At 46.8% G+C, this 15,217-nt stretch overlaps 1 protein-coding gene across 1 annotated transcript; it reads right to left on the reverse strand.

The window, feature by feature from the left end:
• Window positions 1-8: 8 nt before the first annotated feature.
• On the reverse strand, window positions 9-14,500 carry KCTD13 (potassium channel tetramerization domain containing 13). The gene is made up of 6 exons (XM_059692334.1): window positions 14,253-14,500; window positions 12,765-12,934; window positions 3,502-3,591; window positions 3,362-3,414; window positions 2,495-2,690; window positions 9-799 (listed from the first exon to the last, which is right to left on the reverse strand). Exons 1-6 carry the CDS (start codon window positions 14,497-14,499, stop codon window positions 563-565), a joined length of 993 nt encoding a protein of 330 aa, XP_059548317.1. The 5' UTR covers window position 14,500; the 3' UTR covers window positions 9-562.
• Window positions 14,501-15,217: the final 717 nt, after the last annotated feature.

Genomic DNA, 15,217 nt, shown 5'->3' on the forward strand with positions numbered 1-15,217 from the left:
GCACCAGATCCTCAATTCAACTTTATTTCAATAATTTAATAGAAAATTAAAATAATAAATAATATGAAACAGATTGAGAAGACAGCTGAGCTGGTGCAGGCCCAGGCCAGCCTAATACAAACTTAAAGAGGTAGGGAGAATGGAAAGGGAAAGAGGGGGCAAACTACCCTGCACAATGGTTGGGAGGCAGCTCAGAATGTGGAGGGTGTTATTAAGGGCTGGCTTGACACTTTGGCATGTACAATGTACTAAAAAAAGAGAACTCTAAATCATTTTAAACCAGCTGGTAAGGGAAAATAGCAGGGCCAGAGTGGTAATGAAGGAATGAATGTAGGCCTTCTGAAGGGCTCTGACTGAGGGAAGGGGCTGGAATGTACCATGTCATTAGCAATAAAGTGAGAATGAATGGAAAAGGGCCAAAGTGAAAGTACCATGCAATAAAAGGACACAAGGGAGACCCACGACTTGGCCAGCAAAGCCGGGGCAAAGGTATGGGAAGGGGAGGAAAAGAAAGAGGGACTGGGTCCCAGTGGCAGAAGAAAAACAGGGAGAAAGGTCAAGATCAGTCCTTGAAGACAATCTGTTGGCCATGAGGACGCTCGTCATGGGTGATGTGGCGCCGGACATGGATCCTGCGGACACGATGCTCTCGGTTCTCCTCATCCTCCCCTCGGGCCATCCCACCACCTCCAGCTACACCCCCTGTGGCCTCCAGGAGGGCTGGGTCTGGGCCCCGGGGAGTCTCGTAGATCAGGATGTTCAGGGTCTCCTCAAAGATCCGGGCCTCTGGGAATTCCACCTGCAAAAGGCCAGCAACCCCCAGCTCCCATCCTCTGGTCCAGCCACACAGCAACCCCTCTCCCCCAGCTGCTCCTGCACTGGCACATCTCCTAGTCTTTGCAATCACAGGTTCTTTGGCCTGGACTGTCCTCTGTGCAACTTCTTAACTCAGCAAAGTCACACTTATACTTCAAGGTCCAGCTCTGAAGTCAGGCAGTTATTTATTTTCTCTCCTTTGCTACTAAGTCTTTTGGTATATTCTTTCATTAGACAAATCTTACTGAATAAGTGCACTGTACCAGGTGTTGTTCTAGACATTGGGAACATAGCAATGAACAAAACAAAGTTCCTATCCACAGGAAGTTCACATTCTAGGGGGAGGACACAGACATACATTTAATAAAATATAAACTGTCAGATGATCACAAATGTAATGGGGGGGGGGGGAGGACTATAGCAGGAAAGGGGGTGGGGATAATCCTGGCCAGGAATGTTCTCAGAGGGTATTCAGAGAAGGCCTCACTGAGAAGATGACACCTGACCAATGGACAAAGGAGAAGAGGGAGAGAGCCAGGTGGGCAACTAGAGGAAGAGCAGTCTGGGAAGAGGCAACAGTAAGTGTAAAAGCTCTGGCACAGGAGTGGGTTTAGTGGATGATTTGAACATCAGCAGCAAGGCCAATGCACCGGCACAGAGTGATGAAGTAGAAAGGGACGAAACAAAGAGGTGACTGGGGTTCCCCTTGTGTGTCTTGGAGGAATATAACTAACATAACTCTTAACAAGCTACCTTCTAATTATTGGTTTATCTTGTTTTCCCAATAACAGAGGAAGCTTCTTAGAGCTGGGCCATTCATTCACGCATCAATAAGTGTTTCCTAGCTTCCACTATGAGAGACTCTTCTATGAGCCCCACTAGTGTTAGAGAAGTTGGAAGAAAAAAAAGATACAGCCTTACTCTCAAGGAGCTAACACCTTACTACTGACACCCCTCAGCATCCCCAGCTTTATTTAGCTACGGAAGAAGAATGACCAACTTTGTCTGCGACTGTCAGTATGAACGTTCATGAGTGAAGGTGTCTCAAATAAAGTGATGCTTAACTTGGGTCTTAGAGATTAAGTACAAGTTCATCAGGCAGACAGGGATGAGGAAAAATAATCCCAAGAAAAAGGAATAATGTAACCCTGGCCGGTAGCTCAGTGGTTAGAGCGCCAGCTGAGCCCTGAAAGGGTAGTGGGTTCAATTCCTGGTCAAGGGCATGTACCTGGGTTGCAGGTTTGATCCCCAGCCCCGGTTGGGGCACGTGCAGGAGGAAACCAATCAATGTCTCTCTCTCACATTGATGTTTCTTCCCCTCCCCGCTTCCACTCTGTCTAAAAGTCAATGGAAAAAATATCCTAGGGTGAGGATTAACAACAACCAAAAGGAATACTGTGCACAAAGTTGGGGAGGTGTGAAATAGCATTTGATACATAGAGCCTTTCAAGATTCTGGTATCTGAGGCACATCCCTCATGAAGGTCAGAAGAGACCAGGCTGATAAGACTGTCAGAGGCAAGATGGTATGACATAATTTACACAGTTAAGACCCCAGAACTTGGTCCTGACTCTGTGATGGATTCCCCCTGCCTGATCTGCTCAGCTGCCTCTGTCCAGGGTCCCGGTCCTGCCAACCACCACGGCCCTCCCTGACCAGGCCCTGAACCCCTTCTGACCTTGGTCTGCTTCTTCTCCGTGGCATAGACAATGGAGGTGCAGCACACCTCGGCGATTTTGCGGCCCTGCCCGTAGAAAGACCAGCAGCAGATCTCGTCCCCCAGTACATCCTTGAGGAAGAGCAGCCGCCCATGGAAGCGCAGGGCCAGTTTGTCAAACAGCTCGATGTTCTTAAGTAGGTTGTCATCTGAAGTGCTGAAGACCGGGGGGCCAGGAGGCCTCAGCGCAAGTGGCTTCCCACCCTCTGTTCCCCCCAGCACAGGGCCCAGACACCCAGCACTCTGGTCCTGCCCAGGGGTTTGGTGCCCAGCAGGGACCTTCCTCCACCCCTGGGGCCAGGCCACGCAGGCCTCTGCAAGGAAGCAGCATTTGCTGAGCAAGTCCCAGCACAGTAGAGTGGCTACCTGTGCAGTCTCTGGAGTCAGGCTGCACCACCTGGCATCCTAGCTCCACCACTTTTTAACTGGGTGAAACTAGGCAAATTACTTCACCTCTCAGTGCCTCAATTTCCTTAGCTGCAAACTGGAGATCACAACAATACCTCCTTCAAACAACTGTGAGGATTATGTATTAATATATGTAAAGCACTTAGAATAATGCCTGTTACAACATAAGCACTTAGTAAATGCTAGTCATTATCATCAAATCCTCACCAAAACCCGTTTGCTGATAAAACTAAAGCTCAGAAGTGAAAATGACCTGTCCGAGGTACCCAGTGAGCAAGTGGCAGAGCTGGAATTCCCATTCAGCAGGCACTCCTTTCGTCCCTCCCTCCGTGTGGCCATAGCCCTCCCCTTGGGCCAGGAGCAGGGCTGTCTTGAGCCCAGGGTTCCACCCAGGGCACCTCCCTAGCCCCTGGCAGTCACCTGGTGTAGGAGTACTTGTTGTTACTGCGGTTGTGCAGGAGCTTCACCACGGGCTGTTGGGGGAGAGAGGATGGAGAAGGGTGGGGCTCAGGCTGCGGGGAGAGGCCCCCAACCTCCACCCTAAGGACTCAGGGCCTCACCTTGGAGGTGCTGGCCAGGAGCTGCTGCTCCTCCTGGGGAGATGTCACCATGGGGACGAGGCACAGCTGGGACAGGGTCTCCCTTTTTTGCTGGAGAAGAAGCGGAAGGTGGTTAACAGCACAACCAACGGTCACTCACCCACTTAAAAGTCTTCAAAAGCTGCTTGCCACCTTTGGGGGAAAATCCAGACTCCTTAGTTGTCCACAAGAGCCTGCAGCATCTGGCATCTCTGATCTTGTCCCTGCCTCTCTCCCCGGCTTGCTGGGCATCAATCCCACCAATGGCTTGTTGTGTGGCACATCCGGTTTGTGCCCACCTAACCCTTTGCTGTTCCCACTACCAGAAATGTGCTGGGCTGCATATCTGGCACTTCGGCCAAACGGGTCATGCTGTGCTGTCTGTTCCTAAAACACACAGATAGGAAGGTAGTGACATCAGGCCAGGCCTTGAGATATGGTCTCATGGCCTCTTCCCAGCACGCAGGCCGTCTTTCTCAGAAGGCCTGGAAGTCTCATTCCAAATTTGGGAGACAAAGGACTGGAAAAATATAAATAAAGAGAGTGTCCTCTATATTGGGGGGCCCAGAATTTGAAAGACACCTTTTCTCTGGGCCTCCACAAAATTTAATAATAAAATGTAACTCCTGTAGTAGGCACTGCAGTTCAGCCTTTGCTTCGGCGGAGTGCTGGGACTGTGGTCAGCTGGCCAGCTTAATAAGGGCTCTTAAATTTAAATTCTGAGTCGGTGGTCTATCTTGCTGAGCCAACCCATAACAGAGACACTTTGCACTAAGTTTCTGGCTCCTCCACATCATTCAGATCTCAAGTCAAGCAGTGCCCCTCCAGGTGCTGGTCCTCCTCCCTAAGCTCCCTGGCTACAGTAGCCTCCTCTACTTCCTCTTCACAGTATCAGTTCACTTTCTTCACGGCACTCAGTTCCTCACATTCTCACTTTTTAGTCTATTTGATAAGGTCTGTCTCTTCCCATGTAGGTGGTAAGTGCATAGTGTACACTAGATGCTCAGTAATACATCTATTACTCCTGTATAATAAATTAATGAGTCTGGCTGGGTGAGAGGCTGAAGGCAGAATCAGAACCAGACACACAGGCCTCTTTCCTTTTCTGTCTTCTAGAATCGTCATGCCAAAGCTCCTCTCACCTCTCCTGACCTATAAACTAGATGTGCAATTCTAACACAAATTCAAAAAAAATTTTTTTTGAGACACCCATAAAGCTTTTTCTAAAATTAATATGGAGTAAAAGTCTAGCCCTAACCGGTTTGGCTCAGTGGATAGAGCGTCGGCCTGCGGACTCAAGGGTCCCAGGTTTGAATCTGGTCAAGGGCATGTACCTTGGTTGCGGGCACATCCCCAGTAGGGGGCGTGCAGGAGGCAGCTGATTGATGTTTCTCATCAATGTTTCTAACTCTCCCTCTCCCTTCCTCTCTGTAAAAAATCAATAAAATATATATATAAAAAAATAACTGTTTTAAAAAAAGTCTACTATTATTTAGGTCAATTTAAAAAAGAGCCAGATATTAAAATATCCTACAAAGCCATAATAATGAAAACAGTGTTGTTTTGGTGCAGAAACAAACAATGGAACACAGTAGAGAGACTGGAAACAGACTAATGTATATATGAGAACTGATATTTACAAAGACAGCACCACAAATCAATGGGGAAGCCCTAATTGGTTTGGCTCAGTGGATAGAGCATCAGCCTGCGAACTGAAAGGTCCCAGGTTTGATTCTGGTTAAGGGCACATGCCCGGGTTGTGGGCTTGATCCCCAGTCAGGGACTTGCAGGAGGCAGCCGATCCATGATTCTCTCTCATCATGGATGTTTCTATGTCTCTTTCCCTCTTCCTTCCTCTCTGAAATCAATAAAAATATATCTTTAAAAAATCAATGGGGAAAGTATGGAGTGTGTATTGATTATTGCTGTGTAGCAAACTGTTCCAAAGCTTAACAGTTTAAATCAACAATCAACATTTCTCAATTTCTGTGGTTCAGGAATTCAGTTCAGCTGGGTGGTCCTGGCATGGGTCTCTCATGAGGTTGCAGTCAAGTCAGCTGGGGCTGCAGTAATCTGAAGGCATGGCGGAGTCTGAAGGATTTGTTTCTGAGAAAGCTTGTTCATATGGCTGTCAAGTTCATGCTGGTATTGGCTGGAAATATCTGATCCCTGTCCCTTGGACTTCTCCAGAGTTGCTTGAGTGCCCTTATAACATGGCAGATGGCTTCTCCAAAGCAAGTAATTCCAGAGGGAGCAAGGTGGAGGCCTAAATGTCTTTTATGACCTAGTTTTGTCAGACCTACTCAGTGTGGGAGGAAACTACACAAGAGAATGAATTCTGAAAATAAGGTCATTGGGGACTGCCATAGAGGCTGGCTCCCATTGATTCAAATCCCTCCCATATGCAAAACACATCTACGGTTTCCAATGATCCCCCAAAGTCTCATCTCATTACAGCATCAGCTTGAAGTACAGAATCCTGTCATCTAAATCAGGTCCAGGTGGGGATGAGGCGCCTTGGATGAGTTCCTTAACTATAGCTCCTAAAGTACATTTGCTCTTGATCTGAAGGCCTGTGAAGTTCTCTCCCAAACACCCAATACACAAGGTGGGACCGACATACTAGTGAGGATACAAGCTAGGGAGCTCTTGTTCAAAAGGGCGGGGCAGGGGACAGGAGGCACCTAGAAGGCACTGCTTCCTGAAAATTCTTAATCCAGCTGGACAAATGTTGGGAGCTCTCTGATGCTTACTCTTACCCCAAAATGATTCTCTGTGGCTTTGGTTCTGCCCCGAGTCAGCCTTCCTTTTCCATGAAAGACAGTCCATGCTTGCAGCTCCAGTTTCCTTAGTCGGTTCCTGCCTGCAGAATTTTGGGGTTCTAAAGGCCTGTTCTCCTCTTGCACTAGCGCTGTGCCTTTTAGTGTTTTTGCCAAAAGAATTTTCTTAAAAATTTATTGGGTATCTTATGTCTTGGGGTTCACTTCACTAGGCAAAAGCCACATACACAAATCTCTGTGAAATAAGCTCTTCTCTACTTTGGGCTTGTGCCGAGACTGCCGAGGGGCACCTTTAAGTTTCTTAGATGCACTATTATTTGATTGAATGATTCTCTGAGATATCTTCTTGGATATTTTTGAGATTTTAAAGGATTTTACAATTGCATCCACAGCTTCCTCTTTAGACCAAGTTTTACTGAAAACACCCTGTATTTGCTCTAGGCCTACAAGCCATTTTTAAATAAATAAATAAATAAATATTGATTTCAGAAAGGAAGGGAGAGGGAGAGACAGAAACATCATTGATTAGCTGCCTTCTGCATGCCCCCTCCTGGGGATTGAGCCCACAACCCTGGCATGTGCCCTTGACTGGAATCAAACCTGGGACCCTTCAGTCCACAGGCCGACGCTCTATCCACTGAGCCAAACCGGCTAGGGCAAGCCATTCGTTAATTTCAACATCATTTGTTATCTGGAAAAGCTGGGAATTTTCAAACTCTAATTCCTGGCTCCATTTTGTTCAACTGTTTTTCTTTTAGCTTACCCTCTCCTCTTTTATTTTACTGTAAGCAATAAGAAACATTGTGGCAACTTCACCAGTCCGGAAGTCTCTTTAGCTAGGTCACCTAGTTCACCAGGTATGTTTCTACCTTCCACATTACTGTAGGAGACAGTGTTGCTAAACTTCTGCCACTACAGAACAAGGATCGCCTTTGCACCAGTTTCCAATAACATTTTCCTCACTGCAGCCTCCTTAAAGGTCATCAGGCTCCTATAAATGAACTCTTTAAAACCATTTAGGCTTTTATTAACTCTTCAAAGTCATTCCAGCTTCTGCCCACTTCCCAGGTCTAAAGCCATGCCCTCATTTAAAGTTTTTGTTATGGCAGAAACCCACTCCAGATATCAAAATGTTATCTATTGCTGGGCAACAAATTACTACAAACTTATTGGCTTAAAACAAATAAACATTTATTATCTCACAGTTTCTGGAGGTTGGGAACTGAGATTGGCTTAGCTAGGTGGTCCTGGACCATGGTCTTTTATGAAGCTGGAGTCCAGATGTTGGCCAGGGCTGTAGTGATCTGAAGACCTGAATAGGCCTCCAGGATCCGCTTCTGAGATAGTTCGCCCATATGAGTGGGAGTTTGTGCTGACTGCTGGCAGGAGGCTTCAGTTCCTCACCAAGCCAGGGCTGCTTGAGGGTCCTCACATGGCAGCTGGCTTCCCTCAGAATGAGTGATCCGAGAGAAGGGCAGAAACAGCAATGACCTAGCTTTAAGTCACACACTATCATTTCTGCAATATCCTATTGGTTACAGAGGTCAGCCCTATTCAGTGTGGGAGGGGATTAAACATGAGTCAGAATAAGCAGGAGGCAAGAATTTTGGACAATTTTGGTGGCCATTTTTGTTTAATTTTTTTTTATTGATTTCAGAAAGGAAGGGAGAAGGAGAGAGTGATAGAAATATCAATAATGAGAGAGAATCATTGATCAGCTGCCTCCTGCATGCCCCCTACTGGTGATCGAGCCCACAACCCAGTCATGTGCCCTGACAGGGAATTGAACCGTGACCTCCTGGTTCTTAAGTCCATGCTCAACCACTGAGCCAAGCCAGCTGAGCTTGGTGGTCATTTTGGACACTGGCTAGCACAGATTGTTTAATAAATGGCATTGGGAAAACTAGTTCACTGTAAGGAGGACAAAAAAAGAGTTAAATCCCTTTGTAATTCATATTTACAACAGATTTAAACAACATTTAGATTAAAAGATCCATATATAAAAGAGAAAAATATAAAGTTATTTTAAAAATGCAGAATGGAAACAACTTCTTAAACAAGATCCCAAAGGATACACCTTTAGGGGGGAAAAAGGGAAATTTGACTAAATTAAATTCAGAATTTCTCTGGTTGACAATGGAAACCTTACAAATAACCACACTTAATAATGTTGATGGTATGATGGAATTATAATTATTCTACAATCCCAATGAAATTATTGACTCAGGTAAGGGTCATCAATTGGTGTGTGGTTGATAGGTAATTGCCATTCATTAGTGCCAAAATAACATCATACAGATTACTTTTTAGTTGGCAACAAGGGAATGTAACTACAATGGAAGGATCACACCAACATCACCTGAATCAAGGGGCCAATTCTGAGCATCACTAATGACGAGCCACATTAGCAATATTATGGATCTTTCAATACAAACAATGTAAAAAATGTAAAATCACCTAAAATGTATTCTAACCAAAATGTTTAAAATCAAGCCTTTATATCCATCATGTAGTTTATAGAAAACTCAGAATGGGTTGGGTTACAAACCAAATAATACCACAAGTAAACAACTAGGTAAATTTTGGAAATTGGGTCATTATGCAACTGGTAGTCTCTTTAACAAGTCAGCATCATGTGAAAAAAGGGACTGAGTTGGGAGAACCTTGAAGAACATAATAACCAGACATGGTGCAAGGATCTAGACTGGGTCCTTGTTTAGATGAACCAGCTATAAAAGACATTTCTAGAATGTGTGTGTGCCCTGGATATTCGATAAGATAAAATTTTATTGACATGGAAAGATGGCAATTATTAACAAACAAAGCAGATTACAAACAGCACATACAGTGTGACTGTATTTACACACACACACACACACACACACACACACACACACCTGGAAGGGCATTTGATATTTTCGTATTTTTAATTATCTGTGTTTTCTAAATTTCTATAACATACACATACTGCTTTAAAAATAATAAACGGTTATTTACAATAAAAAATCAAGTATTTCCATTCAACAATAGCTGCTATAGGCAAGTGACATTCTAGGAGAAAATACTGGCAACATCTAAAACTGATTAGAAATTATTATCAGAAACAAACTTCTTCAGCTGGGGTTCCTCTCATGAATTTGAAAACGTAGCAAATAATCTGAGTAACTATTTTCTGAACTTTCCCAAGGAGGGTAGGTAAGTAGTACCAGTTTTAGGAGATATTTAGGAGAAAGGTAAATTTATTATGCATAATACATGCCTTAGGGAAATAGGCCTTAATTCTCCCTAGGAACTAAGCTAAATTATGCAAGGATCTCCTGTAAAGCAACAAGAAAAATATATATTTTTAAATGTTTTTATTGATTTTTTAGAGAGGGAGTGTTACAGAGAGATAGAAACATCATCAATCAGCTGCCTCCTGCATGCCCCCTACTGGGAATTGAGCCACAATGGAGGCATGTGCCCTGACCAGGAATTGAACTGTGACCTCTTGGTTCATGTGATGCTCAACCACTAAGCCACATGGCCGGCCAAGAAAAAGATTTTTTAAAAATGCAGTAGAAAATTTGCCGAAACCGGTTTGGCTCAGTGGATAGAGCGTCGGCCTGCGGACTGAGGGGTCCCAGGTTCGATTCCGGTCAAGGGCATGTATGTGCAGGAGGCAGCTGATCGATGTTTCTCTCTCATCGATGTTTCTGGCTCTCTATCCCTCTCCCTTCCTCTCTGTAAAAAATCAATAAAATATATTTTTTAAAAAAATGCAGTAGAAAATTTAGTAAAGAATATGCATAGGCAGCTCAGTTGGTTGAGCACTGTCCCATACACCAAAAAGTCAAGGGTTTGATTCCCAGTCAGGCACATACCTAAGTTGCAGGTTCCATCCCACTTGGGGCACGCTGGGGCTCGTATCGGAGGCAACTGATTGATATTTCTCTCTCCCTTCTTCACTCTAAAAATCAATAAACACATGGAAAAATAACAAGAGTATGAACAGAAGGGGAAACCAAAAAAGCTAGTATATAAAAAGATCTCATTAGTAATGAGAGGAATGCAAATTAAAATGAGATCACTCTATATGAATCAGATTGGTAAATTAGAACACTGGATCATGCTATGTGCTGTCAAGGATATGCAGAAACAAGATCCCTTACGCACTGCTGGACAAGAGTGTAAAGTGCTACAGCCATTCGGGAGGGTAATCTGATGATATTGATGAAATCTGTTTGTATGTGTCCTGTGACCCAGCAATTCCACCCCAGCTACAATCATGAGAAACCCTGGCCCAGGACCCACAAGGGCACATATATGAAGATGTTCACAGTGGCACCATTTGTGGGGGCAGAAAGTGGGGAGTCCCTCTAGGTCTCTAACCTCGGGGAAATGCATAAATAAAATATGGTGAGTGCATATCATAGATTCCTGTGCAATAGTTAGAAGCAAAGAACTAAATGTACATGGAGCAGCATGAATAAAACTTGAAAAAAGTACTGAATTAAGAAACAAAACACATGATCCATAACTCAATGCCATTTATAGAAACGTATATGCATACAAAACAATGCTTTAGCTTTTCAAGGGAACAAACATAATTCAAGCATATGGAGGAGTACCTATGGGGGAAAGGGAAGTGGGAAGGGGTTTGGAGATAAAGGGAAAAAAATAAAAAGAGAAAAGATTTGCATAGACCAATGATGATTAAGTGCCACACACTGAGGAGCATTCTGTTCAGAAGTCTTAAAAACAAAAACAAAAATCTCCAAACAAACAAGCAAACACTAGCCAAGTGGGGTGGGATGGGAACGGTCTCAGGGAAACCTGGAAGGCAGGTAGCTGGAGCATAGAAAAAGCACTATCCTTGGAAGCCAGATAACCTGGGGTAGAATGTGAGCTTTGCTGCTTACTGGCTCTTTGACCTTGGATGCATCCCCAACATCGTCTTTAAAAAAAAAAGTCAAACAGGGGTACAAGATGAACATACAAGCAGCAGAATCCCTCCTGACACACAGGAGTGATTATGTGGGGGTGGATAACATTAGATCAACATTAGCTTCAGGAGTGGGTGTGAGATGACATTAGACAAATGTAACACTGTAGCTCAGGAATGCGCTTCCCAGATCATCCCATTCCAACTCAAGTGGTTACGCATTAATGCAGCGGTTCTCAACCTGTGGGTCGCGACCCCTTTGGCGGTGGAACGACCCTTTCACAGGGGTCGCCTAAGACCATCCTGCATAACAGATATTTACATTACGATTCATAACAGTAGCAACATTACAGTTATGAAGTAGGAATGAAAATAATTTTATGGTTGGGTCACAACATGAGGAACTGTATTTAAAGGGCCGGAAGGTTGAGAACCACTGCATTAATGGGTCATGAAATAACTTTAATGGGTCTCAAAGAGCATTAAAGGAAAGAAAATAATACTTCAGAATGCATTTTCCCTGAAAGTATCATTTTATAAAACTCTTATTTCAGTTATGAATATGAAATGCATTTTCTCTATGGGATGCAGTCACAAAGTTTGAAAAATATGGAGACAGCCCAAAGAAATTCTATACTTTTGGATTCCAAGAATAAGTATTCCCCAAGGTAACAGACACTTGTTCATAGCTGCCACTTTTTAATATACAAAGGACATCAAAAAAGAAACCCTCGTGGTCTCCATTAATATTGTATCATAAGAGAAAGGATGTTTAACCTTGTAAAAATAGGACAGAATAAAAGGCTTTATGTAAAACTCACTACATTGTACTTATTTTTCTCATTTCCCTATCTTTTGGAACACGAGGACAGAATGCCAAGGTAGAAATTGTCTCACTCAAGGCCAGCCAGTCAGCTATAGTAGAGGTGACACTTAACCCCTATGCCCTGGCTGTGCTTTCCAGTATCTTCTCCTCAGAACCCTGAGATCCACAGAAATGAAGCACAGCAGGTAGGGCTCTGGAACCCCCAAACCTTCTATCAAAAAAATTTTTAAGCCCCTGGGGGTGGGCGGGGTGTTGCCTGCCAGGATAGAATCAGATCATGGAGGTCATTACATTCCGTTTAAGTTTAGATTTTTTTTACTAGTGGCACAAGAGAGTTATTTATGATTTGATTTCTGGGTAAAGGGGAGAAGAGATTGGGATTATTTTTGAGGATAATTCATCAGGTGGTAGTGTAACAGCTGGCTTGGCTGGGTAGAAACAGCAAGCAGAGAGAGCAATCATTTAACCATTGCAATAGTCTTGCATGAGATGTTGAGAGGGGCCCTGCCTAAAACAGCAGGAATGCAGAAGACAGCACCCCCAAATTTTCTGGGGTCATGGCTACTCAAAGCCAGGCTAGAGACAGCCTCTCACAGTAGTATCCCATTATTTCCTCTCATTGTTTCTAATGCCCTTATATCTAACTACGTGAGCGGCTCTCCCAGGATCATGGGCATAGGAGTGGAACTCAGCAGGTGGGGGGAAGGACCCTCACCTGTAGTGCCAGCTGGCAGTCCTCAATCAGGCCCTGGACCAGGTAGTAGCGTGCTTCACCTAGTAGCTCCCCCAGTTCTCTGGTACTTTCAGGCAGTGGCACAGACCCATCCCGAAGGTAGTTGAGGATTGTACCAAAGTGGCGGCCGCTCCGGTCAATCAGCACCCAGCCTGTTGGGATACAGAGAAGAAAGAGAAGGGATGGCTTTTCTGGGGGCTCTGGAGCTACTAAACTTTGATGAAAAAAGGATTCCAAAGCTACAAGTCTGAATTTTTCTCAAACCTCTGTGTTTTCCAAGAAATACCATTAAAACATGTCCAGTGTTTCCATGCCCCTCAATAATATATATATATAATTTGATTTCAGAGAAGAAGGGAGAGGGAGAGCTAGATAGAAACATCAATGATGAGAGAGAATCATTGATCGGCTGCCTCCTGCACACCAAGGACTGGGGATCGAACCCGCAATCCAGGTATGTGCCCTGACCAGGAATGGAACCCACAATCTTTTGTGGGACAGGACGGCACTCCAGCCAACAGAGCCACCCGGCCAGGACACATGCCTCTTTTTATTGGTATGTTTGTTTACTGTTCTCCCCTGTCCCCAGAAAGAAGTAAACTCAGTAAGGCTAATCTCCTCAGATCCATTTACCCAAAGTATCTCCAGTATGAACTGGCGCTTTACAAATACTTACTGAACAAGTAATTCCTTCCCCTTTAGACAGTTGAAGACTGAGCTCCACCTCCCAAAGGTTCATTTTCCTGCTCTCACAATCTTTGTCAACCCCCCCACCCCCGCCCGAATCGCCCCCTCCAAAACTGTAGGATTCCACTTGGGCCTGTGAGGCCCAAACCTGAACGCAACACTCCGAGAAGGTAGGGTTCACCTGCCAGAGAGAACCCTCCACCCTCCGCTCCGGTGTCCCTGGCAAACCACACGCAGCCTCTCCTTCCACAGCCTGCACTTGCAGATGGCGTCCTAGAGTGCATTAGGGGCAACACAGAGACACAGACGAACGAGATCCCCCAACTCCGCGGGCTGGCTGTCAGCAGCGCTAAGGCAGAGAGGGGAACGAACGGCTGGGCAGCTGGGAAAAACTGACCAAGGCTGCCGGACGGATGCTGCTGGCAGCAGGGCTGGCTCCCAAGGTGTTTGAGCTGGGGCGGTGAGGGTGGGAGAACTGGGAGAACTGGGAGAGGCAATGGAAACTCTGAAGTGACATGTTGAACCCCTTCCCACGGGGCCTGGCAGAGCTGCAGACGGGGTTGTTTCTAAGTGCAGGCTGTTGCTGGGGGTAAAGGCTGGGGGAGGAGGAAGGTGATGAACGAAAAGGGGGAGACGAGATGGGATGTGGGGACGGAAAGACGTGAGAGTGAGCTGCTGGCGGGCAGTGAGCGGAGGGAAGGGACACGAAGGCCCTGGGCGACGAGACGAGGAGTGCGGGTCTCCCCGGAGGGTGGAGGGCAGCGCGAGCGGGGCGTGCGGTACCTCCGGCGTCGGTGAGTACCTCGGCGCGGCCGCTGAACATGGCCTTGAGCTTGGTGTCCTGCCCCGTGAGGGTGCGCAGCGTGGTGTAGTGCAGCGAGCCCCCCACGTTTAGCTTCACGTACTTGCTGTTCGGCGTCTGCGGCTGGAGCCCGGCGGCGGCGGCGGCGCCAGGCTCGAGCCCCCAGGGCGTAGGGACTTCCAGGGACAGGGCCCCGGCCGCCGCCGGGCCCGAGGCCTCGGCCGACATGCCTGGTGGCGGCGGCCTGGGGCTCTCTCCGCGCCCTCCGGCCGCCCCCCGGGACCCCGGGTCCGACCCCTCCTGCCGGACAGCCCGGCCCGCACGCCCGCACGCCGCCGCTCCTCGGAGACGCTGGCCCACAGCCCCGCGCGCCGGCACCTCCGGCAGCTGCGCAGGCGCGGCAACGTCGCGTCGCGACCTCGCGAGGCGGGGAGTGCGGAGCATGCGCAGTGGCCTCCGGCCGGGCAGGGCCGCGGGCGGGGCGCGCCTCTCGTTACTACCCGGGACCCGGGCCCGGCGGCGCCTGGCCGCCTGCCTGGTGTGGAGAGCGACGTCCCGGTGCCTTGGTCTGGCGGGCGCTCTCAGAGCGACTCCCGAGCATGACGGGGAAACTGAGGCCCCGGGGAGCAGGGTTCTGGGCAAGGTGTCCCGCCCGCCAGCCCCTCGCACTGGACAGAGCAGAGCTGAGAACAGACACCAAGGGGAGCTCGTGGAGAATGCTGTGAAAGTCCAGCTGAGTCCATTTAAAGATCAAACTGGCTTTAGTCCACCACTCATGAGTCAGATGGCGTCCCATCTAGCAAATAGAAAGGCGCTCCCTAAGCTACGGGAAAGAAAAGGTTTCTAAAGCCAGAAAGGGGGCAAAAGGGGGGACATTATTAGCAAAGAATATATTGCTTCAGGAAAGGTGGGCCTCCTAAGAGGTGTGTGTGTTGGGGGGGGGGTA

Source organism: Myotis daubentonii, chromosome 4 (assembly GCF_963259705.1).
Source record: "Myotis daubentonii chromosome 4, mMyoDau2.1, whole genome shotgun sequence".
Classification (NCBI taxonomy): domain Eukaryota; kingdom Metazoa; phylum Chordata; class Mammalia; order Chiroptera; family Vespertilionidae; genus Myotis; species Myotis daubentonii.

What these genes read in the sequence shown, in the direction of transcription:
- KCTD13 (XM_059692334.1), bottom strand. Translation starts at nt 14,499, where the DNA reads ATGTCGGCCGAGGCCTCGGGCCCGGCGGCGGCCGGGGCCCTGTCCCTG. An exon ending in GGTACTCACCGACGCCGGAG is followed by an intron (nt 12,935 to 14,252) that starts GTACCGCACGCC and finishes GTATCCCAACAG; the next exon opens with GCTGGGTGCTGATTGACCGG. An exon ending in ACTGCCAGCTGGCACTACAG is followed by an intron (nt 3,592 to 12,764) that starts GTGAGGGTCCTT and finishes CTTCTTCTCCAG; the next exon opens with CAAAAAAGGGAGACCCTGTC.